Below are 27,217 nucleotides of genomic sequence, written 5' to 3'. Positions count from 1 at the left end.
AAACTTTATTATAAAGTAGACCGATGACTTGAGTGACGGAGAGAGTAAAATCAATGTACGCAGCCCTTCCAGGAAGTAGAGGTGTTTGCGCAGACGATTCTGGACAGCACGGTGCCCCACCAGTCAGCTGTCTCCGGGAGCTGTTTGCCAGCCCAAATTTTTAAGACATGGCCATGGATAACAGGAACGGAGGCTTATTCGGGTTAATTAACCCAACGTACGGGGCCTCAGACCCAGGAATGAACGTTCCATGTAAGTAAAGTGGAGATAGAAGAGTTCTTGGTATATCCTGTCGTCTTCAGTGTGTTGCATAATACGAATGGAAACAGAGTCATATATTATGTACCGTGGAGAAATGGAGTGTTCATTACCCATGTATAATGTGGATTCATAATGAGAAGAAATGAGGACATTGCAAGAGGCCTGCCTATTGGCCCATGCCAGGCAGGTCCCGAGTCTGTCCACCCTATACCCAACCACCTGAACCCATAAACACATCATCCAACCTTGGTTTAATGTTACCTAAAAACCCACGTAGCTTCCACTGCTGGACTTGACTGCAGCTTGTTCCATATGCTACCCTATTCCTGAACCAATATTTACCCACAGCCGACCTGAGTCTATTTTTTCCAATTTAAATTCATTATGTCTTGTCCTGTCCGGTGGGTCCAATCTAAGAACTTTATTCATGTTAGCTTTATTAATGCCTTTCACCCATTTATTCATAACCCCTCAAGCCCTCCGACTCTTAAGTAAGTGTAAATTTAGTCTTTTTTAACCTTTCTTCATACGTGAGGTTTCTAATTCCAGGGATCATTTTGGTCATTCACATTTGTACTGTCTCTAAACAGTCTTTATCAACTGCATAGTATGGAGCCAAAGACTGTATCGCATAATACAAATGTTGTGTCACTAACGCAAGATAAAGTTTTATTGCTAGAGTTTTATTGCTAACGGTCCTATTAATGAACCTTAATATCCTATTAGCTGTATTACACTTTAATACATTGTCGTCAAGGCTTAAGATCCTTGCTCATCAGTATCCCTAAATCTCTTTCGTATTCTGTTTTACTTATAGTAATATTGTCCAGTTCATAGTGTATTTACCCACACTAAGTGTTGTGCATTTTTCTGTTGAATTTCGTTTTCCATATCCCCGCCCATTCTGATATTCTGTCCTGCAAATTCACTGAATCTTCATCCTAGTCAAATATGGCCCCTATTTTTGTATCATTGGCAATAATGTGGTTTTGCATCCTATCAGTTGAAAAAGCATGTAATCATACTCAGGGAAACAGTTGAGGGCATGTATGCGTTTGTGTACTTTTTGTGTGTCACGTTTTAGAAGCAAAGCTTCATCAGTAAGCTTTTGGATAAAGGACATCACATTTGCATATGATTATATCTAATAATGGATCAGATTGTAAGTTCGTCCTGTAGCCACACTATGCTATTAGTTTGTTTATCGAGATATTTTGTGTCATGTTGGTATGATAGTGCATAGGACATAAAATGACTGTTAAAGTGTGGTGTAGAGCATTTTATTTTGTTCTGGGGTGAAAAATCTAAGGTAATTGATTAAATAGTGGATGTACATGGCCTAGTTAATAGATTTTGATAGAAGTGGTACCAGTGGATTCTTTATGTTGTAGCGATTTGTTGATGTGGGCTTTTTCCTGTTACACTTATTCCCACAATTTCTGGGTATCACAAAGTAGGCAGGGCTATGAATTAGAGGGAAATTGTACAGTAAAAATTCAACATCTCGTTGAAGAACAAGAAATTAGTTGATATTGGGTATCCCTAAAATCTCGCCATCAGAGTTCAAGACAATTTCGGTTGGTGAATTAGAGGTGTAATACTGTAGAAGACCTTGTTGACCAATGAAGTTGATCTCAACAGTGTATTGCATTGCTGTATGACCTTAATGAAATTTTGGAAAATTACCGTTCTGGACATCCACCTGTTTGGAAGTTGAAATTATGTTTTTAGAATGGTTATTGATGTGTTTTGCATGATTCTGACCATCATTTTTACCACAAATTGCAACCTTTTGAGATATCCTCTCAATATCTAATGGTAATTGGGGACCTCCAATGGGAATTGAGGTTTTCAGTGGGGAAAATTGCAAAAAGTTGTGCTTTATGATAAAAATGAGTCAGTTGTTCAGTAGTCAAAAACCATTGGAAAATCAATTTTAACCACACCTAATTTAAACTAATTAAATTCACAGGATGTGTAAAAGGTTATCAATACCAAAGTTGTTTCTTGATCCCTATCCTGCTGATGCGACATCATACTCTGGATTTTTGCAAGGCTATTTACTTCTCTATGGATTGATTGATTTTGATGAAAGATTTATCACTGGGGTCTACACTCTCTAGGCTTGACATAGTGTGTGGGACTTAGCTGTGACACTGCTGACTCCAACAGTGTCAAGTTTTAGTGAAGTCGGGGAGTTCCTTGAATTAGCAAAAGTGTGTTGCAAAAGTACTGTATTTCATCAGTGCTGAGTGTAAGGAATCCATTGGTACAGGAGGGATGCTAACAGCATTCCAAAGTATTTTGTGAATGTCCTTGCAAGTGGTAGGAGGACATTTATAAAACCATCCTGTAGATAGTTGTAAAAGGCCTTTTCTAGGCATTTCTTTGGATTTTACAGAGCTTTATTTGTTTTGTTAGTCTAAATACAACTGTTTGAAGTTGTAATACTATTAGGAAACTTCATTGTAGGATCGTAGAAATGCTTGCTTCTCAGATATTAATAACGTCTTCCTCTGAATTTCTCCGTGCATTGTAACATTTGATTATGACTGAAAGATGCCCCTCTATTGCACAATGGTAAGTTGTTTTTGACAAGTGGGTAGAAGGCGTCATTTAAAACTGAAAGCTAGAGTCCGGAACTTATTCTTCTCATCCATTTTCAACATTTTCAGGAGCATAATACGTCTTGGCAAGTACACAAGTTTGTATTCAAAATTGGTGTAGCAAGTGCTTGATTGATTTGATACTTGAACTTGCCATTCACAGATTGGCCAATTTTAGAGCACCATGTCTGCCATTGTGTCAACCCAATTAAAGCTACCTGCTTTGGTATTTATGTTTCACTTAACATCAGTATGGACTGCTTATAACGCTTACCTTGTCGTTTTGTCGACCTCTTGGTTTAGAAGCTTCGTATACAAGCTCTCCCCTACTTACAACCATCTGACATATGACAGTTTTAGAGCACCATTTCTGCCATTGTGTCTACCCAATTAAATATATTTCCCTTACAGTTTCATAAATTATTTCTTTGTTCTTTTATAGAATAAGTGTGTTCTTTTTCAAGTGTCACATACATATTTTTAACCCGAAGTGTTCATTATAGAACTGAAGGTATATATATATCTCAAGAGTCGCTCAATAAACCATCCATTTCCCATAGGCTCTATTCTTTGCTGTCCATGGATGTTACTTAATTGGGTGGCAAGGGACTTGTGTAATTCAAATTCAAGCCTGCATTTTGAGGACTTTTAGATATGGAAAGAGGAGGTGCAACAGATAAAATCATACACTGTATCAACTCTACAGTCTAAAGAATCTATTGGTAACTATTTTTGTCAAGACCTATCTACTAGAAAGTACATGTCCTTTTTCTGATGATTTAATGTCATTTGTGAGTTTTCACATTTAGGGCTTTATTCATTCTGAAATTCATTCGTAAATCTTTTGAAACCTCTATAGTAAAGAGTCGTGTAACTTAACCTATTGTCAGATATGTAATTTTCAGCATTATTTCCTCCTTTCTGTGACCGTGTATGACTTGCTGAAGTAGATGTGCAACATTTACTGGTTTTAATTCACTTCAACACTTCAGAGTAAGCTTTGTGTCGTCTTATGAATTAATTGATGTGCCAGGAGGAAGGAAATGGCTGTCCATTCAAAAAAGTATTTGTAGTGTTCTTTTCATTTAGGTTACTAGCTGTTTTTATAGATTTTGTTATTTACAAATGATTACTTTTACAGTGATTAACTTCACATTTATCCTGATATATATAAACTTCACCACTTCTTCATTACCTATTATTGTTTAATGAAATATACTAATAATGTTCCACAATGGTTATTGTGCTCGTTAAACACTACATTATCATTACTGAAAAAAAAAAAGCACTCAATATCCAAAGCTAAACTAGGCATTTACTTGTTTAATAATCCCACATTTTCCATGATATTTTTCTGTTAAAGCTTTGGTCACAGACAAATATAGAGGTTAATAAGAGGGAGAAAGAAGAAACAACGAAAAGTATTTAAGAATTTTTGGAGGAAGTGAAATCTTTCAAAGTGTGTGAGGTCATAGTTATCAAGAAAGACGAGAGGATATTGATTTCCAAAGCTTTGAGTTAAAAGGAAAGATATCAGGATGGCCTACACTTGAGCTGTGATTGCTAAGCCGCACAATCATCTTATGATGCAGCATCTTGACTTGTATTCCGTGGTCTAGTTCATGTGGGGGCTTACAAGTAGCCAATTTTCAAGAGCAAAAACCAAATGGAATAGAATATGTTCAGAATAACATTCTTGCAGTCTTATTCTAAATAATACCTACACCAAATTGGAGGTGGAAAGGTGGAGTGAAAAAGATTTTGAGTGACTGGGGCCTGAACATTCAGGAGGGTGAAAGGCGGGCAAGGAATAGAGTGAATTGGATCGATGTGGTATACCGGGTTGACGTGCTGTCAGTGGAGTGAATCGGGGCATGTGAAGCGTCTGGGATAAACCATGGAAAGTTCTGTGGGGCCTGGATGTGGAAAGGGAGCTATGGTTTCAGGCATTATTGCATGACAGCTAGAGACAGTGTGAAGGAATGGGGTCTTTGTTGTCTTTTCCTAGGGCTACCTCGCACACATGAGGGGGGAGGGGGATGGTATTCCATATGTGGCGAGGTGGCGATGAGAATGAATAAAGGCAGACAGTGTGAATTGTGTGCATGTGTATATATGTATGTGTCTGTGTGTGTATATATATGTGTACATTGAGATGTATGGGTATGTATATTTGCGTGTGTGGACGTGTATGTATATACATGTGTGTGGGGGTGGGTTGGGCCATTTATTTCATCTGTTTCCTAGCACTACCTCGCAAATGCGGGAGACAGCGACAAAGCAAAATAAAAAAAAAAAGCTACATCTTTGTTTCAAAACAAAACCACTAAAAGTCTGAAGATATTAGGCCTAAATGGCTAAAATACTTTACCCTACAGATTTCCAGGTGACTGCTTTATCAGGCCAGGCTATTGTTTTTATATTGGCCTTAATGTAATAGATTCCATTATACTGGTTGGTTAGATAAGCTTAAAGGTTCAGTGTAGCACTGATGCTTAAATAACTTTCAAATTTAGGTACTTTCCATTTCTTTGTGGTTTTACATTCATCTTATGTACATGTGCTCCCCGACTTACACTGTTCGACTTACAATTTTCAACTTCGTGGTGCAATAGCAATAGGCATTCAGTAGAAACTGTACTTCGAATTTGAATTTTGGTCTTTTCCTGGGCTAGTGATATGCGGTATGATATTCTCTCGTGATGCTGCACGGCAGCAGCGATTTGCAGCTTCCAGTCAGCCACATGATCATGAGTGGCTTCTATCAGCTATTCTCGAACCTCATCAGAGGAGAGCTAAATTGATGACCTGTCGATGTAGTTTCCTCATCATCTAGCAATTAATTTTAGTGTTATATGCTTCAAATATTCTTCAGGCTCGGTATGCTTTCAGCTGTGTGCATCAATGATAAGTATCCATACCCCCTTACCACCATATATTTTTTCCAGTACAGTATTCAATAAATTACATGAGATATTCAACACATTTTTTATATTTTTATTTTTGCTTTGTCGCTGTCTCCCGCGTTTGCGAGGTAGCGCAAGGAAACAGACGAAAGAAATGGCCAAACCCACCCCCATACACATGTATATACACACACGTCCAGACACGCAAATATACATACCTATACACCTCAATGTACACATATATATACACACAGACACACACATATATACCCATGCACACAATTCACACTGTCTGCCTTTATTCATTCCCATCGCCACCTCACCACACATGGAATACCATCCCCCTCCCCCCTCATGTGTGCGGGGTAGCACTAGGAAAAGACAACAATGGCCTCATTCGTTCACACTCAGTCTCTAGCTGTCATGCAATAATGCCCGAAACCACAGCTCCCTTTCCACATCCAGGCCCCACACAGCTTTCCATGGTTTATCCCAGACGCTTCACATGCCCTGATTCAATCCACTGACAGCACGTCAACCCCGGTATACCACATCGATCCAATTCACTCTATTCCTTGCCCGCCTTTCATCCTCCTTCATATTCAGGCCCAGATCACTCAAAATCTTTTTCACTCCATCTTTCCACCTCCAATTTGGTCTCCCACTTCTCCTCGTTCCCTCCACCTCCGACACATATATCCTCTTGGTCAATCTTTCCTCACTCATTCTCTCCATGTGCCCAAACCATTTCAAAACACCCTCTTCTGCTCTCTCAACCACGCTCTTTTTATTTCCACACATCTCTCTTACCCTTGCATTACTTACTCGATCAAACCACCTCACACCACACATTGTCCTCAAACATCTCATTTCCAGCACATCCACCCTCCTGCGCACAACTCTATCCATAGCCCACGCCTCGCAACCATACAACATTGTTGGAACCACTATTCCTTCAAACATACCCATTTTTGCTTTCCGAGATAATGTTCTCGACTTCCACACATTCTTCAAGGCTCCCAGGATTTTCGCCCCCTCCCCCACCCTATGATTCACTTCCGCTTCCATGGTTCCATCCGCTGCCAGATCCACTCCCAGATATCTAAAACACTTTACTTCCTCCAGTTTTTCTCCATTCAAACTTACCTCCCAATTGACTTGACCCTCAACCCTAATGTACCTAATATACTTCCTCCAGTTTTTCTCCATTCAAACTTACCTCCCAATTGACTTGACCCTCAACCCTAATGTACCTAATAACCTTGCTCTTATTCACATTTACTCTTAACTTTCTTCTTTCACACACTTTACCAAACTCAGTCACCAGCTTCTGCAGTTTCTCACATGAATCAGCCACCAGCGCTGTATCATCAGCGAACAATAACTGACTCGCTTCCCAAGCTCTCTCATCCACAACAGACTTCATTCTTGCCCCTCTTTCCAAAACTCTTGCATTCACCTCCCTAACAACCCCATCCATAAACAAATTAAACAACCATGGAGACATCACACACCCCTGCCGCAAACCTACATTCACTGAGAACCAATCACTTTCCTCTCTTCCTACACGTACACATGCCTTACATCCTCGATAAAAACTTTTCACTGCTTCTAACAACTTGCCACCCACACCATATATTCTTAAAACCTTCCACAGAGCATCTCTATCAACTCTATCATATGCCCTCTCCAGATCCATAAATGCTACACACAAATCCATTTGCTTTTCTAAGTATTTCTCACATACATTCTTCAAAGCAAACACCTGATCCACACATCCTCTACCACTTCTGAAACCACACTGCTCTTCCCCAGTCTGATGCTCTGTACATTCCTTCACCCTCTGAATCAATACCCTCCCATATAATTTACCAACACATTATTATAAAATAGGCTTTGTGTTAGATGATTTTGTCCAACTGTATGCCAATGTAAGTGTTCCAAGAATATTTAAGGTAAGTTAGGCTAAGCAATGATGTTTGGTAGTTTAGAATGTATTGAATGTATTTTTGACTTGCATAACTCCATTGTAAGTTGAGGAGCATCTGTATATATGGAACCACAGGCAACATAAATGAGTCATAGAGTGGGTTAAGAGGATGAAGGCTCTGGAAACATTGAAAAATGTGTGGAAAGGAGTGAGGGCAAAAGGGTGCATTCAAAGGCATAGTAGTTCCAGCAGTGTTGCATGGATGCAAGGCATGGGCTATAGATGAGGATATACTCTCAGAGAGGGTGGATGTGTGAGAAAATGAATGTTTGAGGACAACATGTGATGTGAGGAGGTTAGATTGAATAAGTAATATAAGGGTAAGAGAGAGTTGTGGAAATTCAAAGAGTTTGGTTGAAAGGGCTTAGGAGGGTGGACTGAAATGGTTTGGTTACATGGAATGAATGAGTGAGGAGAGGTTAATAAAGAGTATGAATGCATCAGAAGCGGAGGGGACAAGAAGAGGGAGACCAAATTGGAAGTAGAGGAATGGAGTGAAAAAGATTTTGAGTGATCAGGGCCTGAACATGCAAGAGGGTGAAAGGTGTGCATGGGATACAGTGAATTAGAAAGGTGTGGTATTCAGGGGTTGACAGGCTGTCATTGGATTGAACCAGGGCATTTGAAGCATCTGGAGTAAACCATGAAAGGGTCTGTAGGGACTGGTTGAGGACAGGGAGCTATGGTTTCAGTGCATTACCCATGGCATTGAGAATGTATGTGAGTGGATGCTGCCTTTCTTTGTCTCGCTACCTCATTAATGTGGGGAACAGCAAACAAGTATGAAAAATGAAAAAAAAATGATTTACATACATTTGCACATATGTATATATTATTATTATTATTATTATTATTATTATTATACTTTGTCGCTGTCTCCCGCGTTTGCGAGGTAGCGCAAGGAAACAGACGAAAGAAATGGACCAACCCCCCCCCCCCCATACACATGTATATACATACGTCCACACACGCAAATATACATACCTACACAACTTTCCATGGTTTACCCCAGACGCTTCACATGCCTTGATTCAATCCACTGACAGCACGTCAACCCCGGTATACCACATCGCTCCAATTCACTCTATTCCTTGCCCTCCTTTCACCCTCCTGCATGTTCAGGCCCCGATCACACAAAATCTTTTTCACTCCATCTTTCCACCTCCAATTTGGTCTCCCTCTTCTCCTCGTTCCCTCCACCTCCGACACATATATCCTCTTGGTCAATCTTTCCTCACTCATTCTCTCCATGTGCCCAAACCACTTCAAAACACCCTCTTCTGCTCTCTCAACCACGCTCTTTTTATTTCCACACATCTCTCTTACCCTTACGTTACTCACTCGATCAAACCACCTCACACCACACATTGTCCTCAAACATCTCATTTCCAGCACATCCATCCTCCTGCGCACAACTCTATCCATAGCCCACGCCTCGCAACCATACAACATTGTTGGAACCACTATTCCTTCAAACATACCCATTTTTGCTTTCCGAGATAATGTTCTCGACTTCCACACATTCTTCAAGGCTCCCAGAATTTTCGCCCCCTCCCCCACCCTATGATCCACTTCCGCTTCCATGGTTCCATCCGCTGCCAGATCCACTCCCAGATATCTAAAACACTTCACTTCCTCCAGTTTTTCTCCATTCAAACTTACCTCCCAATTGACTTGACCCTCAACCCAACTGTACCTAATAACCTTGCTCTTATTCACATTTACTCTTAACTTTCTTCTTCCACACACTTTACCAAACTCAGTCACCAGCTTCTGCAGTTTCTCACATGAATCAGCCACCAGGGCTGTATCATCAGCGAACAACAACTGACTCACTTCCCAAGCTCTCTCATCCCCAACAGACTTCATACTTGCCCCTCTTTCCAAAACTCTTGCATTTACCTCCCTAACAACCCCATCCATAAACAAATTAAACAACCATGGAGACATCACACACCCCTGCCGCAAACCTACATTCACTGAGAACCAATCACTTTCCTCTCTTCCTACACGTACACATGCCTTACATCCTCGATAAAAACTTTTCACTGCTTCTAACAACTTTCCTCCCACACCATATATTCTTAATACCTTCCACAGAGCATCTCTATCAACTCTATCATATGCCTTCTCCAGATCCATAAATGCTACATACAAATCCATTTGCTTTTCTAAGTATTTCTCACATACATTCTTCAAAGCAAACACCTGATCCACACATCCTCTACCACTTCTGAAACCACACTGCTCTTCCCCAATCTGATGCTCTGTACATGCCTTCACCCTCTCAATCAATACCCTCCCATATAATTTACCAACACATTATTATAAAATAGGCTTTGTGTTAGATGATTTTGTCCAACTGTATGCCAATGTAAGTGTTCCAAGAATATTTAAGGTAAGTTAGGCTAAGCAATGATGTTTGGTAGTTTAGAATGTATTGAATGTATTTTTGACTTGCATAACTCCATTGTAAGTTGAGGAGCATCTGTATATATGGAACCACGGCAACATAAATGAGTCATAGAGTGGGTTAAGAGGATGAAGGCTCTGGAAACATTGAAAAATGTGTGGAAAGGAGTGAGGGCAAAAGGGTGCATTCAAAGGCATAGTAGTTCCAGCAGTGTTGCATGGATGCAAGGCATGGGCTATAGATGAGGATATACTCTCAGAGAGGGTGGATGTGTGAGAAAATGAATGTTTGAGGACAACATGTGATGTGAGGAGGTTAGATTGAATAAGTAATATAAGGGTAAGAGAGAGTTGTGGAAATTCAAAGAGTTTGGTTGAAAGGGCTTAGGAGGGTGGACTGAAATGGTTTGGTTACATGGAATGAATGAGTGAGGAGAGGTTAATAAAGAGTATGAATGCATCAGAAGCGGAGGGGACAAGAAGAGGGAGACCAAATTGGAAGTAGAGGAATGGAGTGAAAAAGATTTTGAGTGATCAGGGCCTGAACATGCAAGAGGGTGAAAGGTGTGCATGGGATACAGTGAATTAGAAAGGTGTGGTATTCAGGGGTTGACAGGCTGTCATTGGATTGAACCAGGGCATTTGAAGCATCTGGAGTAAACCATGAAAGGGTCTGTAGGGACTGGTTGAGGACAGGGAGCTATGGTTTCAGTGCATTACCCATGGCATTGAGAATGTATGTGAGTGGATGCTGCCTTTCTTTGTCTCGCTACCTCATTAATGTGGGGAACAGCAAACAAGTATGAAAAATGAAAAAAAAATGATTTACATACATTTGCACATATGTATATATTATTATTATTATTATTATTATTATTATACTTTGTCGCTGTCTCCCGCGTTTGCGAGGTAGCGCAAGGAAACAGACGAAAGAAATGGCCCAACCCCCCCCCCCCATACACATGTATATACATACGTCCACACACGCAAATATACATACCTACACAACTTTCCATGGTTTACCCCAGACGCTTCACATGCCTTGATTCAATCCACTGACAGCACGTCAACCCCGGTATACCACATCGCTCCAATTCACTCTATTCCTTGCCCTCCTTTCACCCTCCTGCATGTTCAGGCCCCGATCACACAAAATCTTTTTCACTCCATCTTTCCACCTCCAATTTGGTCTCCCTCTTCTCCTCGTTCCCTCCACCTCCGACACATATATCCTCTTGGTCAATCTTTCCTCACTCATTCTCTCCATGTGCCCAAACCACTTCAAAACACCCTCTTCTGCTCTCTCAACCACGCTCTTTTTATTTCCACACATCTCTCTTACCCTTACGTTACTCACTCGATCAAACCACCTCACACCACACATTGTCCTCAAACATCTCATTTCCAGCACATCCATCCTCCTGCGCACAACTCTATCCATAGCCCACGCCTCGCAACCATACAACATTGTTGGAACCACTATTCCTTCAAACATACCCATTTTTGCTTTCCGAGATAATGTTCTCGACTTCCACACATTCTTCAAGGCTCCCAGAATTTTCGCCCCCTCCCCCACCCTATGATCCACTTCCGCTTCCATGGTTCCATCCGCTGCCAGATCCACTCCCAGATATCTAAAACACTTCACTTCCTCCAGTTTTTCTCCATTCAAACTTACCTCCCAATTGACTTGACCCTCAACCCAACTGTACCTAATAACCTTGCTCTTATTCACATTTACTCTTAACTTTCTTCTTCCACACACTTTACCAAACTCAGTCACCAGCTTCTGCAGTTTCTCACATGAATCAGCCACCAGGGCTGTATCATCAGCGAACAACAACTGACTCACTTCCCAAGCTCTCTCATCCCCAACAGACTTCATACTTGCCCCTCTTTCCAAAACTCTTGCATTTACCTCCCTAACAACCCCATCCATAAACAAATTAAACAACCATGGAGACATCACACACCCCTGCCGCAAACCTACATTCACTGAGAACCAATCACTTTCCTCTCTTCCTACACGTACACATGCCTTACATCCTCGATAAAAACTTTTCACTGCTTCTAACAACTTTCCTCCCACACCATATATTCTTAATACCTTCCACAGAGCATCTCTATCAACTCTATCATATGCCTTCTCCAGATCCATAAATGCTACATACAAATCCATTTGCTTTTCTAAGTATTTCTCACATACATTCTTCAAAGCAAACACCTGATCCACACATCCTCTACCACTTCTGAAACCACACTGCTCTTCCCCAATCCGATGCTCTGTACATGCCTTCACCCTCTCAATCAATACCCTCCCATATAATTTACCAGGAATACTCAACAAACTTATACCTCTGTAATTTGAGCACTCACTCTTATCCCCTTTGCCTTTGTACAATGGCACTATGCACGCATTCTGCCAATCCTCAGGCACCTCACCATGAGTCATACATACATTAAATAACCTTACCAACCAGTCAACAATGCAGTCACCCCCTTTTTTAATAAATTCCACTGCAATACCATCCAAACCTGCTGCCTTGCCGGCTTTCATCTTCCGCAAAGCTTTCACTACCTCTTCTCTGTTTACCAAATCATTTACCCTAACCCTCTCACTTTGCACACCACCTCGACCAAAACAACCTATATCTGCCACTCTATCATCAAACACATTCAACAAACCTTCAAAATACTCACTCCATCTCCTTCTCACATCACCACTACTTGTTATCACCTCCCCATTTGCGCCCTTCACTGAAGTTCCCATTTGCTCCCTTGTCTTACGCACTTTATTTACCTCCTTCCAGAACATCTTTTTATTCTCCCTAAAATTTAATGATACTCTCTCACCCCAACTCTCATTTGCCCTTTTTTTCACCTCTTGCACCTTTCTCTTGACCTCCTGGCTCTTTCTTTTATACGTCTCCCACTCAATTGCATTTTTTCCCTGCAAAAATCGTCCAAATGCCTCTCTCTTCTCTTTCACTAATACTCTTACTTCTTCATCCCACCACTCACTACCCTTTCTAATCAACCCACCTCCCACTCTTCTCATGCCACAAGCATCTTTTGCGCAATCCATCACTGATTCCCTAAATACATCCCATTCCTCCCCCACTCCCCTTACTTCCATTGTTCTCACCTTTTTCCATTCTGTACTCAGTCTCTCCTGGTACTTCCTCACACAGGTCTCCTTCCCAAGCTCACTTACTCTCACCACCCTCTTCACCCCAACATTCGCTCTTCTTTTCTGAAAACCCATACAAATCTTCACCTTAGCCTCCACAAGATAATGATCAGACATCCCTCCAGTTGCACCTCTCAGCACATTAACATCCAAAAGTCTCTCTTTCGCACGCCTGTCAATTAACACGTAATCCAATAACGCTCTCTGGCCATCTCTCCTACTTACATAAGTATACTTATGTATATCTCGCTTTTTAAACCAGGTATTCCCAATCATCAGTCCTTTTTCAGCACATAAATCTACAAGCTCTTCACCATTTCCATTTACAACACTGAACACCCCATGTATACCAATTATTCCCTCAACTGCCACATTACTCACCTTTGCATTCAAATCACCCATCACTATAACCCGGTCTCGTGCATCAAAACCACTAACACACTCATTCAGCTGCTCCCAAAACACTTGCCTCTCATGATCTTTCTTCTCATGCCCAGGTGCATATGCACCAATAATCACCCACCTCTCTCCATCAACTTTCAGTTTTACCCATATTAATCGAGAATTTACTTTCTCACATTCTATCACATACTCCCACAACTCCTGTTTCAGGAGTATTGCTACTCCTTCCCTTGCTCTTGTCCTCTCACTAACCCCTGACTTTACTCCCCAGACATTCCCAAACCACTCTTCCCCTTTACCCTTGAGCTTCGTTTCACTCAGAGCCAAAACATCCAGGTTCCTTTCCTCAAACATACTACCTATCTCTCCTTTTTTCACATCTTGGTTACATCCACACACATTTAGGCACCCCACTCTGAGCCTTCGAGGAGGATGAGCACTCCCCGCGTGACTCCTTCTTCTGTTTCCCATTTTAGAAAGTTAATACAAGGAGGGGAGGATTTCTGGCCCCCCGCTCCCGTCCCCTCTAGTCGCTTTCTACGACACGTGAGGAATACGTGGGAAGTATTCTTTCACCCCTATCCCCAGGGATAATATACATATATATATACACATACACATACACACTCATACACATACATACGCACATATACACACACACACACACACATACATATATATACATATGAAAAATGTGGAAAAGAATCTTGCAGTTATCTTAAGCAGATGGTTTCAGTGCATTACCCATTGCATTGAGAATGTATGTGAGTGGATGCTGCCTTTCTCTGTCTCGCTACCTCATTAATGTGGGGAAACAGCAAACAAGTATGAAAAATGAAAAAAAAAAGATTTACATACATTTGCACATACGTATGTATATATACATAATGAATGTGGAAAAGACTCTTGCAGTTGTCATAAGCAGATGTAGAATGTTAAGGGTTTGAAGTGTTTGTAATGAAAACTGATGTGTTTCTTTTGTGGAGTACGATAGTTTTGGGTTATAGTGACCCTAGCAGGACCGATAATTGCTTAATCTTTTTATTTGTATTTCCCTCTTCTTTATCTTAATATGCTAATGATTCTGTTACTTTGTATGTTTCAGTAACCTCGAATCCTGGGTTATCACAGTTATCGCCATATCTAAACTTTGACCCTGCATACCTTCAGACCACACAGCCAGAATTTATTGCCTTAGAAGGAGCTTCACAGAAACGTGGACGTTTTGAGCTTGCTTTCTCACAGATTGGAGGTTAGTCAAAGATAATGCTTTTTATTGTGTAGGAAATGTAGAATCTTCATAATAGAATTATTCTCTTCACATTATTCAGGAGAACAGTTAGTCATATTCACTAAACTTTAAAGAGTAGTATTTAGCTATGTCATTTCCCTCTGGAGGTGTGATTGGACTGCAAGTGAAAAGTCATCTTATCTTTGGCTGTATCATTAGAAGTAGTCTTGTCAAAGAAGTTGTCAATTTAAAGGAGTCTACACTTCCTTGCTGCTGGAAGTACCACTGCCTTGGGCTTCATGAGCCTTTAGAAAGGTGCTGGGTAAGACCAGGACACTTTTTCAAGGTTTTTAAACAGAAAGAATTGCAATCTCTTTGAGGTTACTCACCCCAAAGGAGTCTTTCATTTTCCTACCTTCATGGAATTTACTCTCAAAGCAACAAGATTTTTATAAGAGGTGTGCTAGGATTATACGATATTAAGAATCATATTTTAAGCATTGTTGCAGAGATATTACAATCAGAATGAATCCAAGTTGAGGTAATACTTATCCTTGGGAACTGGGAAGAAAAAAATATACTATCCTTGTATCCCCAGCTGAGAAAGGCTGGAGTGGGGAAGTTAGAAATATTCCCATCCTCTAATTTCACTCTCTAAAAGCATGAAGAGAAGTGGCACGGATGGTGATTTTTTCTCTTAAGACTTAGTTCCTAATGGAACCTATTGAAGGTGGCAAAGTTTAGCTCATGTGAATTAAGAGCTACCAGTGCTTTATGGAACTTTTTTAACCTCTCCATGTCATTTTTGTCTCTTAAAATGCTTTTATACATACATTTTGGGGAAAAAAAATTGTTCTTAAAGACATGGAGTTTTCAGTACTTTGTTTGTGTGGTCAGGAGGCTCTGACTTTGGTGCAAAAGAACCTATTTCTTTGTTCCTGGTGTTGCCTCACAAATGTGGGAAGTGGTGAACATTTATGAAAGAAAAATTTATATTATCATAATGAACAACCCCGAAGACCTCTTCGTCTGGAGTTCCAGCTGCTTTAAGTCTACACCACAATCAGTAGCAAGAAGGCAAATGAACTCCGGTGTATGGGAAGATGTTTGGAGATATTGAACTCTGATGATACATCCTTGCAGTGTAACTACAAGCAGATGGACTCCAGTAATGCCTGTGCTGCATGTGTTATTTATTTGATTCCATTAGGACCAACTTCTACTCAAGAATCCTGGTGTTACTCATGACCTTTATAAAAGCTCTCGCAACCCACGGCTCTGCTCCAAGTGAGCTCGTTAGAGGTGATATTTCACTTGCTGTGTAACCTCGAGCAAGTATGAATATGTACATGTCTATAAATGTATGTCTGTTTATATATATTTATTTATTTATTTATTATGCTTTGTCACTGTCTCCCGCATTAGCGAGGTAGCACAAGGAAACAGACGAAAGAATGGCCCAACCCACCCATATACACATGTATATACATACACGTCCACACATGCAATATATATACCTATACATCTCAATGTATACATATATATATACACACACGGACATATACATATATACACATGTACATAATTCATACTGTCTGCCATTATTTATTCCCATCTCCACCTCGCCACACATGGAATAACAACCCCCTCCCCCCTTATGTGTGCGAGGTAGCGCTAGGAAAAGACAACAAAGGCCCCATTCATTCACATTCAGTCTCTAGCTGTCATGTAATAATGCACCAAAACCACAGCTCCCTTTCCACATCTAGGCCCCACAGAACTTTCCATGGTTTACCCCAGACGCTTCACATGCCCTGATTCAATCCATTGACAGCACGTCAACCCCGGTATACCACATCGTTCCAATTCACTCTATTCCTTGCACACCTTTCACCCTCCTGCATGTTCAGGCCCCGATCACTCAAAATCTTTTTCACTCCATCTTTCCACCTCCAGTTTGGTCTTCCACTTCTCGTTCCCTCCACCTCTGACACATATATCCTCTTGGTTAATCTTTCCTCACTCATTCTCTCCATGTGACCAAACCATTTCAAAACACCCTCTTCTGCTCTCTCAACCACACTTTTTGTTTCCACATATATCTCTTACCCTAACATTACTTACTTGATCAAACCACCTCACACCACATTTGTCTGTATGTGAGTGGATGGGCCGTTTTTCATCTGTTTCCTGGCACTACCATGCTGATGCAGGAAACTGTAATCAAGTGTGATGATGATAATAATATTGATAATGATATTGGAGGTGGAAAGATGGAGTGAAAAAGATTTTGAGTGATCGGGGCCTGAACATGCAGGAGGGTGAAAGGTGTGCAAGGAATAGAGTGAATTGGAACGATGTGGTATACCGGGGTCGAAGTGCTGTCAGTGGATTGAACCAGGGCATGTGAAGCGTCTTGGGTAAACCATGGAAAGTTTTGTAGGGCCTGGATGTGGAAAGAGAGCTGTGGTTTCAGTGCATTATTACATGACAGCTAGAGACTGAATGTGAACGAATGTGGCCTTTGTTGTCTTTTCCCAGCACTACTTCGTGCACATGAAGGGGGAGGGGGTTGTTATTTCATGTGTGGCGGGGTGGTGATGGGAATGAATAAAGGCAGACAGTATGAATTATGTACATATGTATATATTTATATGTCTGTGTGTGTATATATATATGTATACGTTGAGATGTATAGGTATGTATATTTGCGTGTGTGGACGTGTATGTATATCCATGTGTATGTGGGTTGGTTGGGCCATTCTTTCGTCTGTTTCCTTGCGCTACCTCGCTAACGTGGGAGACAGCGACAAAGCAAAATAATAATGATAGCAGGTAGTTATGAAGTGGGAAGATGGGGTGAGTATTTTTAAGGTTTGTTGAATGTGTTTGATGATAGAGTGGCAGATGTAGGGTGTTTTGGCCACAGGGTGTTGTGTGAAGTGAGAGGGAGAATGGTTTGGTTAAGAGAGAAGAGGTGGTGAAAGCCTTGTGTAAGTTGAATGCTGGCAAGGCTATGGCTTCGGATGGTATTGCAGTTGAATTTATTGAGAAATGGGGTGATTGTGTTGTTGATTCGTTGGTAGGGATACTTGATATATTTATGTATGGATCATGAAGTGCCTGAGGAGTGGCAGAATGCATGTATAGTGCCATTGTACAAAGGCAAAGGGGATAAAGATGGATGTTCAAACTACAGAGGCATAAATTTTTTGAGAATTCCTGGAAAATTATGTAGGAGGGTATTGATTGAGAGGGTGAAGGCATGTACAGAGCAATAGTTTGGGGAGGAGCAGTGTGGTTTCAGAAGTGGTAAAGGATGGGTGGATCAGGTGTTTGTTTTGAAGAGTGTGTGTGAGAAATATTTAGAAAAACAAATGTATGAGGCATTTATGGATTTGGAGAAGGCATATGATAGGGTTGATAGAGATGCTTTGTGAAAGTTCTTAAGAGTATATTGTGAGGGAAGCAAGCTGTTAGAAGCAGTGAGTTTTTATCAAGGGTGTAAAGCATGTGTACGAGTAGGAAGAGAGGAGAGAGAGGGGTTCCAATTGAAGGACGGTCTGTGGCAGGGGTGTGTGATGTCCCCATGGTTGTTCAATTTGTTTATGTATCGGTGGTTAGGGAGGTAAATGCAAGAGTTTTGGAGAGAGCAGTGTTGGGGATGAGAGGGCCTGGGAAGTGAGTCATTTGTTGTTTGTTGATGATACAGCATTGGTGGCTGATTCGAGTGAGAAACTGCAAAAGTTGTTGACTGAGTTTGGAAAAATGTGTGAATGGAGAAAGTTGAAAGTAAATGTGAATAAAAGCAGGGTTATTTGGTTCAGCAGGGTTAAGGGACAAGTTAGTTGAGATATGATTGTGAATGGAGAAAAAATGGAGGAAGTGAAGTGTTTTAGATATCTGGGAATGGACTTGGCAGCGAATGGAACCATGGAAGCAGAAGTGAGTCATAGGTTGAGGGAGGGGGCGAAGGTTCTGGGAGCACTGAAGGATATGTGGAAAGTGAGAATGTTATCTTGGAGAGCAAAAATGTTTATGTGTGAAGGATTAGTAGTTCCAACAATATTTATGGTTGTGAGGCATGGGCGGAGGAGGGTGGATGTGTTGGAAATGAAATGTTTGAGGACATTGTATGGTGTGAGGTGGTTTGATAAAGTATATGAAGGGTAAGAGAGATGTATTGTAATGAAAACAGGGTGTGTTGAAATGGTTTGGACATATGTGGAGAATGAGTGAGGAAAGGTTGAGAAAGAGGATATATGTGTTAGAGGTGGAGGGAACAAGGGGAAGCAGGAGATCAGCCTCTGCGAAGAGTTACACTAGAGTTGCCCTCTGCCAGTGGCCTGTTAAGGATGAGGCACCTAAAGTCAAAGAAGAGACATTGGAGTTCACTATTTATAGAGAGAGACATTTCCGTGGCCACCCTCGTAAGGGAGTTCCAGGCCGGAACAGGCATGAGCGATATAGATAGATTTTTCACCCACTATATTCCTCCTTCTAAAACATCATATTCTGCCAGAAGTTTACTGATAATCACACACCCCAGTTCTCATTTGCCTTTTTTTTTCTTTTTTTTTTTTTTTCTCCAATGCACCTTCTTAACCTCCTGCCACTTGTACAACTCCCAATCATTTTCACTCCTTCCGTGTTTGTATCTTATATACACCTCTCTTTTCTCTTTCACAAGCAGTCTTACTTTGTCATGCCATCACTCTCTATCCCTTTATCTCTTGCCTATCTCCCACCGTCAGCACTACTTTCCCTAATATCTTCCATTTGTCACTTACTCCCCTTCCTTCATTTACTCTTCTACTTTTGCCTATTTTCTCTCATGGAGCACACCTTTATACTAATGCCCATTGTGATATGGCTGTCCCCATTGATTTGACTTTTCATTCATTTGTCCATCACCCAATTTTTATAGTCACAATATCTTGTAATCAAGAGATAGAGTTATCTACCTCGATCTCTATTTTGTATGCTTAAACTGGGAATTGATGATACACTTACTATATTCTTATTTTGGTCAATTTGGCTTTCTCCATATGATATCCCACTTGATAGTGATACTATTTTCATTTTTATCATTGTCAGCCTTTGATTTCAAGTCCCCACTTAAAGTATTCATTTCAACTCACCATGAGTTGAACACATCAGCTATACTATTGAACTATCAGAATTTCCTTTTAGTTACCTGGTCAACTTTTAGTTTTGAAATGCCAACTATGTCTAGCAGTGACATGTTTTCCTTGATTTTATTTGTCATGTGCTTGCATGATGACTGGGTGTTGGTTGTTGTTTGTATGTTTATTCCTTTTTTTTTTTTTTTTTTTTTTTTTTTTCTTCTCCGCATTTGTGAGGTAGCGCAAGGAAACAGACGAAAGAAATGGCCCAACCCACCCCCATACACATGTATATACATATGTCCACACACGCAAATATACATACCTACACAGCTTTCCATGGTTTACCCCAGACGCTTCACATGCCTTGATTCAATCCACTGACAGCACGTCAACCCCGGTATACCACATCGCTCCAATTCACTCTATTCCTTGCCCTCCTTTCACCCTCCTACATGTTCAGGCCCCGATCACACAAAATCTTTTTCACTCCATCTTTCCACCTCCAATTTGGTCTCCCTCTTCTCCTCGTTCCCTCCACCTCCGACACATATATCCTCTTGGTCAATCTTTCCTCACTCATTCTCTCCATGTGCCCAAACCATTTCAAAACACCCTCTTCTGCTCTCTCAACCACGCTCTTTTTATTTCCACACATCTCTCTTACCCTTACGTTACTTACTCGATCAAACCACCTCACACCACACATTGTCCTCAAACATCTCATTTCCAGCACATCCATCCTCCTGCGCACAACTCTATCCATAGCCCACGCCTCGCAACCATACAACATTGTTGGAACCACTATTCCTTCAAACATACCCATTTTTGCTTTCCGAGATAATGTTCTCGACTTCCACACATTCTTCAAGGCTCCCAGAATTTTCGCCCCCTCCCCCACCCTATGATCCACTTCCACTTCCATGGTTCCATCCGCTGCCAGATCCACTCCCAGATATCTAAAACACTTCACTTCCTCCAGTTTTTCTCCATTCAAACTCACCTCCCAATTGACTTGACCCTCAACCCTACTGTACCTAATAACCTTGCTCTTATTCACATTTACTCTTAACTTTCTTCTTTCACACACTTTACCAAACTCAGTCACCAGCTTCTGCAGTTTCTCACATGAATCAGCCACCAGCGCTGTATCATCAGCGAACAGCAACTGACTCACTTCCCAAGCTCTCTCATCCCCAACAGACTTAATACTTGCCCCTCTTTCCAAAACTCTTGCATTCACCTCCCTAACAACCCCATCCATAAACAAATTAAACAACCATGGAGACATCACACACCCCTGCCGCAAACCTACATTCACTGAGAACCAATCACTTTCCTCTCTTCCTACACGTACACATGCCTTACATCCTCGATAAAAACTTTTCACTGCTTCTAACAACTTTCCTCCCACACCATATATTCTTAATACCTTCCACAGAGCATCTCTATCAACTCTATCATATGCCTTCTCCAGATCCATAAATGCTACATACAAATCCATTTGCTTTTCTAAGTATTTCTCACATACATTCTTCAAAGCAAACACCTGATCCACACATCCTCTACCACTTCTGAAACCACACTGCTCTTCCCCAATCTGATGCTCTGTACATGCCTTCACCCTCTCAATCAATACCCTCCCATATAATTTACCAGGAATACTCAACAAACTTATACCTCTGTAATTTGAGCACTCACTCTTATCCCCTTTGCCTTTGTACAATGGCACTATGCACGCATTCCGCCAATCCTCAGGCACCTCACCATGAGTCATACATACATTAAATAACCTTACCAACCAGTCAACAATACAGTCACCCCCTTTTTTAATAAATTCCACTGCAATACCATCCAAACCCGCTGCCATGCCGGCTTTCATCTTCCGCAAAGCTTTTATTACCTCTTCTCTGTTTACCAAATCATTTATTCCTATTCCTTTTTTTTCCAGGATCATGTTTGATTGGTGCTGGCCTTGGCGGAGCACAAGGGTTGTATGGTGGCATTCAAGAAACAGCAGCTGCAGGTCACACAGGGAAAATTAGACGAACACAGTAAGTTGTGAAAGGAGTATTGAAGGAAGAGTTTATATTTATTGAGGTGCAAAGGCTTCTAGTATTTTAGGACTTTGAAGAGTTAAGTATTATGTTTGAATATATAGTGAACATACATTTGAATGAGTAATGTTGCAGTTGAGGGAATAATTGGTGTACATGGGGTGTTCAGTGTTGTAAATGAAAATGGTGAAGAGCTTGTAGAAGTGTGTGCTGAAAAAGGACTGGTGATTGGGAATACCTGGTTTAAAAAGAGAGATATACATAAGTATGTGTATGTAAGTAGGAGAGATGGCCAGGGAACATTATTGGATTACGTGTTAATTGGAAGGCACGTGAAAGAGAGACTTTTGGATGTTAATGTCTGAGAGGTGCAACTGGAGGGATGTCTGATCATTATCGTGTGGAGGTAAAGGTGAAGGTTTGTAGAGGTTTTCAGAAAAGAAGAGAGAATGTTGGGGTGAAGAGAGTGGTGAGAGTAAGTGAGCTTGGGAAGGAGACTTGTGTGAGGAAGTACCAGGAGAGACTGAGTACAGAATGGAAAAAGGTGAGAGCAAAAGATGTAAGGGGAGTGGGGGAGGAATCGGATGTATTTAGGGAAGCAGTGATGGCTTGCGCAAAAGTTACTTGTGGCATGAGAAGCATGGGAGATGGGCAAATTAGAAGAGGTAGTGAGTGGTGGGATGAAGAAGTAAAATTATTAGTAAAAGAGAAGAGAGAGGCATTTGAATGATTTTTGCAGGGAAATAGTGCAAATGAGTGGGAGATGTATAAAAGAAAGAGGGAGGAGGTCAAGAGAAAGGTGCAAGAGGTGAAAAAGAGGACAAATGAGAGGTGGAGTGAGAGAGTATCATTAAATTTTTGGGAGAATAAGATGATGATTTGGAAGAAGGTAAATAAAGTGTGTAAGACAAGAGAACAAATGGGAACATCGGAGAAGGGGGCTAATGAGGAGGTAATAACAAGTAGTGGTGATGTGAGGAGATGGAGTTAGTATTTTGAAGGTTAGTTGAATGTGTTAGATGATAGAGTGGCAGATATAGGGTGTTTTGGTCGAGGTGTGTGCGGAGTGAGAGGGTTAGAATGATTTGGTAAACAGAGAAGAGGTAGTGGACGTTTTGCGGAAGATGAAAGCCGGCAAGGTGGCGGGTTTGGATGGTATTGCAGTGGAATTTGTTAAAAAAGGGGATAAGTGTGTTGTTGACTGGTTGGTAAGGATATTTAATGTATGTATGACTCTTGGTGATGTGCCTGAGGATTGGTGTTTGCTTTGAAGAATGTATGTGAGAAATACTTAGAAAAACAAATGGATTTGTATGTAGCATTTATGGATCTGGAGAAGGCATATGATAGAGTTGATAGAGATGCTCTGCTCTGTGGAAGGTATTAGGAATATATGGTGTGGGAGGCAAGTTGCTAGAAGCAGTGAAAAGTTTTTATCGAGGATGTAAGGCATGTGTACGAGTAGGAAGAGAGGAAAGTGATTGGTTCTCTGTGAATGTCTGTTTGCATCAGGGGTACATGAAGTCTCCATGGTTGTTTAATTTGTTTATGGATGGGGTTGTTAGGGAGGTGAATGCAAGAGTTTTGGAGAGAGGGGCAAGTATGCAGACTGTTGTGGATGAGAGGGCTTGGGAAGTGAGCCAGTTGTTGTTCGCTGATGATACAGCGCTGGTGGCTGATTCGGGTGAGAAACTGCATAAGCTGGTGACTGAGTTTGGTAAAGTGTGTGAAAGAAGAAAGCTGAGAGTAAATGTGAATCAAAGCAAGTGTGGCAGTGATGGATGGTGGCTTGTGACAAGCCAGTTTGCAGATGATGCTTTGTTGTTTTTCTGAGAGTGAAGAGGAGCTACTTAAGGTTGTAAGTGTGTTTTATGATGAGTGTAAGCTTCGACTAGATATAGACAGATAGATAGACTTAATCCTCAGGCGCAACCTTCCATTTCCATGCTAAATTACATACCAGATGCATCTAATGTATCACACTTTCTCCTCCATACTTGAGCATTTCAGTCATAATCCCATCCACTCCAGGTGCCTTTCCTACCTCCAGCCTCATTATTGTCCTTTTTACCTCCCTTCTTTCTATAGGCCTATTCACTTGTATCATCTTTTTTTTTCTATCTTCCATACCCATGCATGTAACAGCTGCCACTCCTTCTCAAAATGCTCTTTCCATCTTCCTTTCTCTTCTTTTGATTCAGCAACTCCTCTTCCTTACTTCTCACATTATCACTCTTTTGTCCACCTCTTTCCTGTCTCACCTTCTCCCGGTACAGTTTCTTAATTTTCCTTAACTTTTTACTCTACTTCCTTTAAGATCTTTTCTTTCTTTGCTGTCCTTTCTCAGCTTCTTAAGATTCTGCTTATCTTATATTCTTACTTCCTCCTGGAACATTCATTTTTACCACATTATTTCTTGTCTCATCTGCTTCCACCATGCATTTCCCTTTTTATTCCTGTATATCACAACCTTGTATCTAACTCCTAATTCTCTAATCTTTAACAGTGTTTCTCTAAACATTTTAAATGCCTCATTCACACAACTGCATTCCCACATTTATTGCACTTCCATCTAAATTTTCGATCACCTTCCTTTTATACTCCTCTTCACATTCTTTCTGAATCATCATCTCGCTTGCCACTGCTTTTACCTCTCCATTTCTCCTTACAGCATACCTCCACTTCTTGATCCTCACCCCCACAAGAATTGTGAAATGGTCATTATACATAGAATCCTTTCACAGCTCAAGCATTGAGCACAACCTTTCTCAACATTTCATCCACAGCCTTTAGTCAGTTAAACGTTTTTGCTCTTGTCTTCCATCATTTCTCAACCCTTTTTGCCTGTGGATCACATTATGTTGAAGAAAGGTGTTTACTAGGAATAAACCCTTCTCAGCACAGATATCCACATGATAACTTTCATTCCCATTTACCCCTGGCACTCCCTCTTTACCAAGTGTCTCAACAATTTCATCACATCCCACCTTTGCATTCAAATTACCCGTTACAACTGCCTTTCTTTCCATGTCAGAACCATTCATCCAGTAATTCGGATTTCTCCAGAAATGCTTCATTTCATCATTTCATCACTACCTCACACATTCTTCATATTTAGAGATGCATATACACTTAACCATGCATACTTCACAGTGCCAATGTTTTCTATCCCCTACACTTCTTGATCCATTCCATCCATACTTTATTGTACCCCTTCATACTCTCGGTGTTAGCACAATTGCACATTCTTTTATCCCTCTTGTCTGATAACTTTCATTCATTCCTTTCCATACTGCCACCTCCATGCCCTCCCATTACTTGCATTCATCATTTCCATTTTCACTCCATATGTCCTGCCCAAGAATATGGGTTTCCCCTATCCTCAGCACAACCAAAATATAACTTTTAAAGTTCTCCACCTATATAGGAATACAGATGGGAAACAAGGATGTAGGAAAGTAAGGTGTGTTAACAAGTTTTTTGAATCTCTGTCTTCAAGTTTGTTGGAAATTCAATATGATGTGAGGAGGTAGCAATTTTTTTCTATATTCTGATAAAAGACCTATCTTAGTACTTTACAGATATTTGAGTATTTCATTTTATAGATGTAATTTTCTAAAAGAGCTGACTCCTATGGTTTTGGTTATAGATACTTGTACAGTGATTTCCTTATGTATTTGTTAGTTTTATATCAGTTTCCTTGTGCCCTTAGCTTTCAAATATTTTGTCCAATATCATGTTCAGCAGTAGGCAATGTTTCTATTGCAGCTCTGTCATATAATTATTCTTTGTAATAGCTTTCATATGGAATTAAAGTTGTCCAGTCTTTTCATAAGCAGTCTTTAACTTTTTCAATTGCAGATTACTGAACTATATAATGAAGCGTGGTTCTGCCTCAGCCAATACACTTGGAGCTATTGCATTTATGTACTCCGGCCTGGGTTGCCTCATGTACTATGCCCGTGGTAGCCATGAAGATGAAATGAATACCCTGGGTGCTGCAACCCTGACTGGACTCCTTTATAAATCAACAGCTGGTCTAAAGAAGTGTGCCATGGGAGGACTAATTGGACTTGGCATATCCGCTGCTTATATTGCATTTTCATCACGGGATAAATTGAAGGATCGATATGCGCATAGGTTTTAATGAAAGTGTATTAGATTACAGAATATATTCTATTTCATTTCTTGTGACGTAGATGTGAAGCAATCCAAGTAATTGAAGAATTGTAGACAACAGTGGAGTATCAGTGTACTGATGTGAAGAAGACTGAAAGAACCTAGAGGAGAATTGGCATGGTTTTGCTGCCATATCACTAGTTGTATGGTAACATTCAATATTTAGTGATTCCACACTGTTAAACCTATCTCTGTATATCATAATTATGTGACTCATGCTTTCATCTGTACAGCAAGGTGGACAGCATTTGACATGGTTTATTTTCCATGTATTTTATAATCCAGGTTTTTACACTGAATAGTTAGTATTCCCATTCATATCCATTTTTCTTTTTAAGGCTTGTAAAAAACAAAAAAATATATGCTCTTTCTTCATTCTTATTTAGGAAGAAAAAATAGACCCCTAGGGCTTGCTGCAGTTTCTGAAGAGCAGTTTCATTCTTTTGGTTGAATTGTTTTTTACATGCTCGTCATAAGATCCAAAACCAAGTTAAAATTGAGGTGGCTACATCACTCATTTATGATTTGTTACTCATGTGGATATAAAAGTTCCGTTACAATATGGAATGCACACATTTGGTATGGATTTCTTTACCTGTACATAATAATCCAGCTTTATTATTTTGAGAGGTTATCTTTTAAAAAAAACAAGGTAAATATAGAAAGAAAGGTAGGCTGCTTCCTTTGACACTATGATTTGTCAGGGTATTCCAGGGACAGTATTTTAGAAAATGAATTGTATTTAAAGATGTAAAGTTTTTTTTACATACATTTTGTTGAATTGTATATTCCCTCTGTACATACCAGCTTAACCTGCAGCATTTTGTATAAATATAAAATAAAAAAATAGCAAATCA

At 40.5% G+C, this 27,217-nt stretch overlaps 1 protein-coding gene across 1 annotated transcript; it reads left to right on the top strand.

Moving 5' to 3' along the window:
* The first annotated feature begins 30 nt into the window (after positions 1 to 30).
* On the top strand, positions 31 to 27,217 carry LOC139749410 (mitochondrial import inner membrane translocase subunit Tim23-like). Its single transcript, XM_071663241.1, has 4 exons — positions 31 to 252; positions 14,873 to 15,019; positions 22,076 to 22,178; positions 26,043 to 27,217. The coding sequence occupies exons 1-4, from the start codon at positions 168 to 170 to the stop codon at positions 26,326 to 26,328; spliced, it is 621 nt and encodes a 206-aa protein (XP_071519342.1). The 5' UTR covers positions 31 to 167; the 3' UTR covers positions 26,329 to 27,217.

The sequence above is a fragment of the Panulirus ornatus genome, chromosome 7, assembly GCF_036320965.1.
Source record: "Panulirus ornatus isolate Po-2019 chromosome 7, ASM3632096v1, whole genome shotgun sequence".
Lineage (NCBI taxonomy): Eukaryota > Metazoa > Arthropoda > Malacostraca > Decapoda > Palinuridae > Panulirus > Panulirus ornatus.
The sequence above is the reverse complement of the archived record's forward strand: the minus strand, read 5'-3'. Positions and strand labels throughout refer to the sequence as shown.

What these genes read in the sequence shown, in the direction of transcription:
- LOC139749410 (XM_071663241.1), top strand. Translation starts at nt 168, where the DNA reads ATGGCCATGGATAACAGGAACGGAGGCTTATTCGGGTTAATTAACCCA. An exon ending in TGCTTTCTCACAGATTGGAG is followed by an intron (nt 15,020 to 22,075) that starts GTTAGTCAAAGA and finishes TTTTTTTTCCAG; the next exon opens with GATCATGTTTGATTGGTGCT. An exon ending in GGGAAAATTAGACGAACACA is followed by an intron (nt 22,179 to 26,042) that starts GTAAGTTGTGAA and finishes TTTCAATTGCAG; the next exon opens with ATTACTGAACTATATAATGA.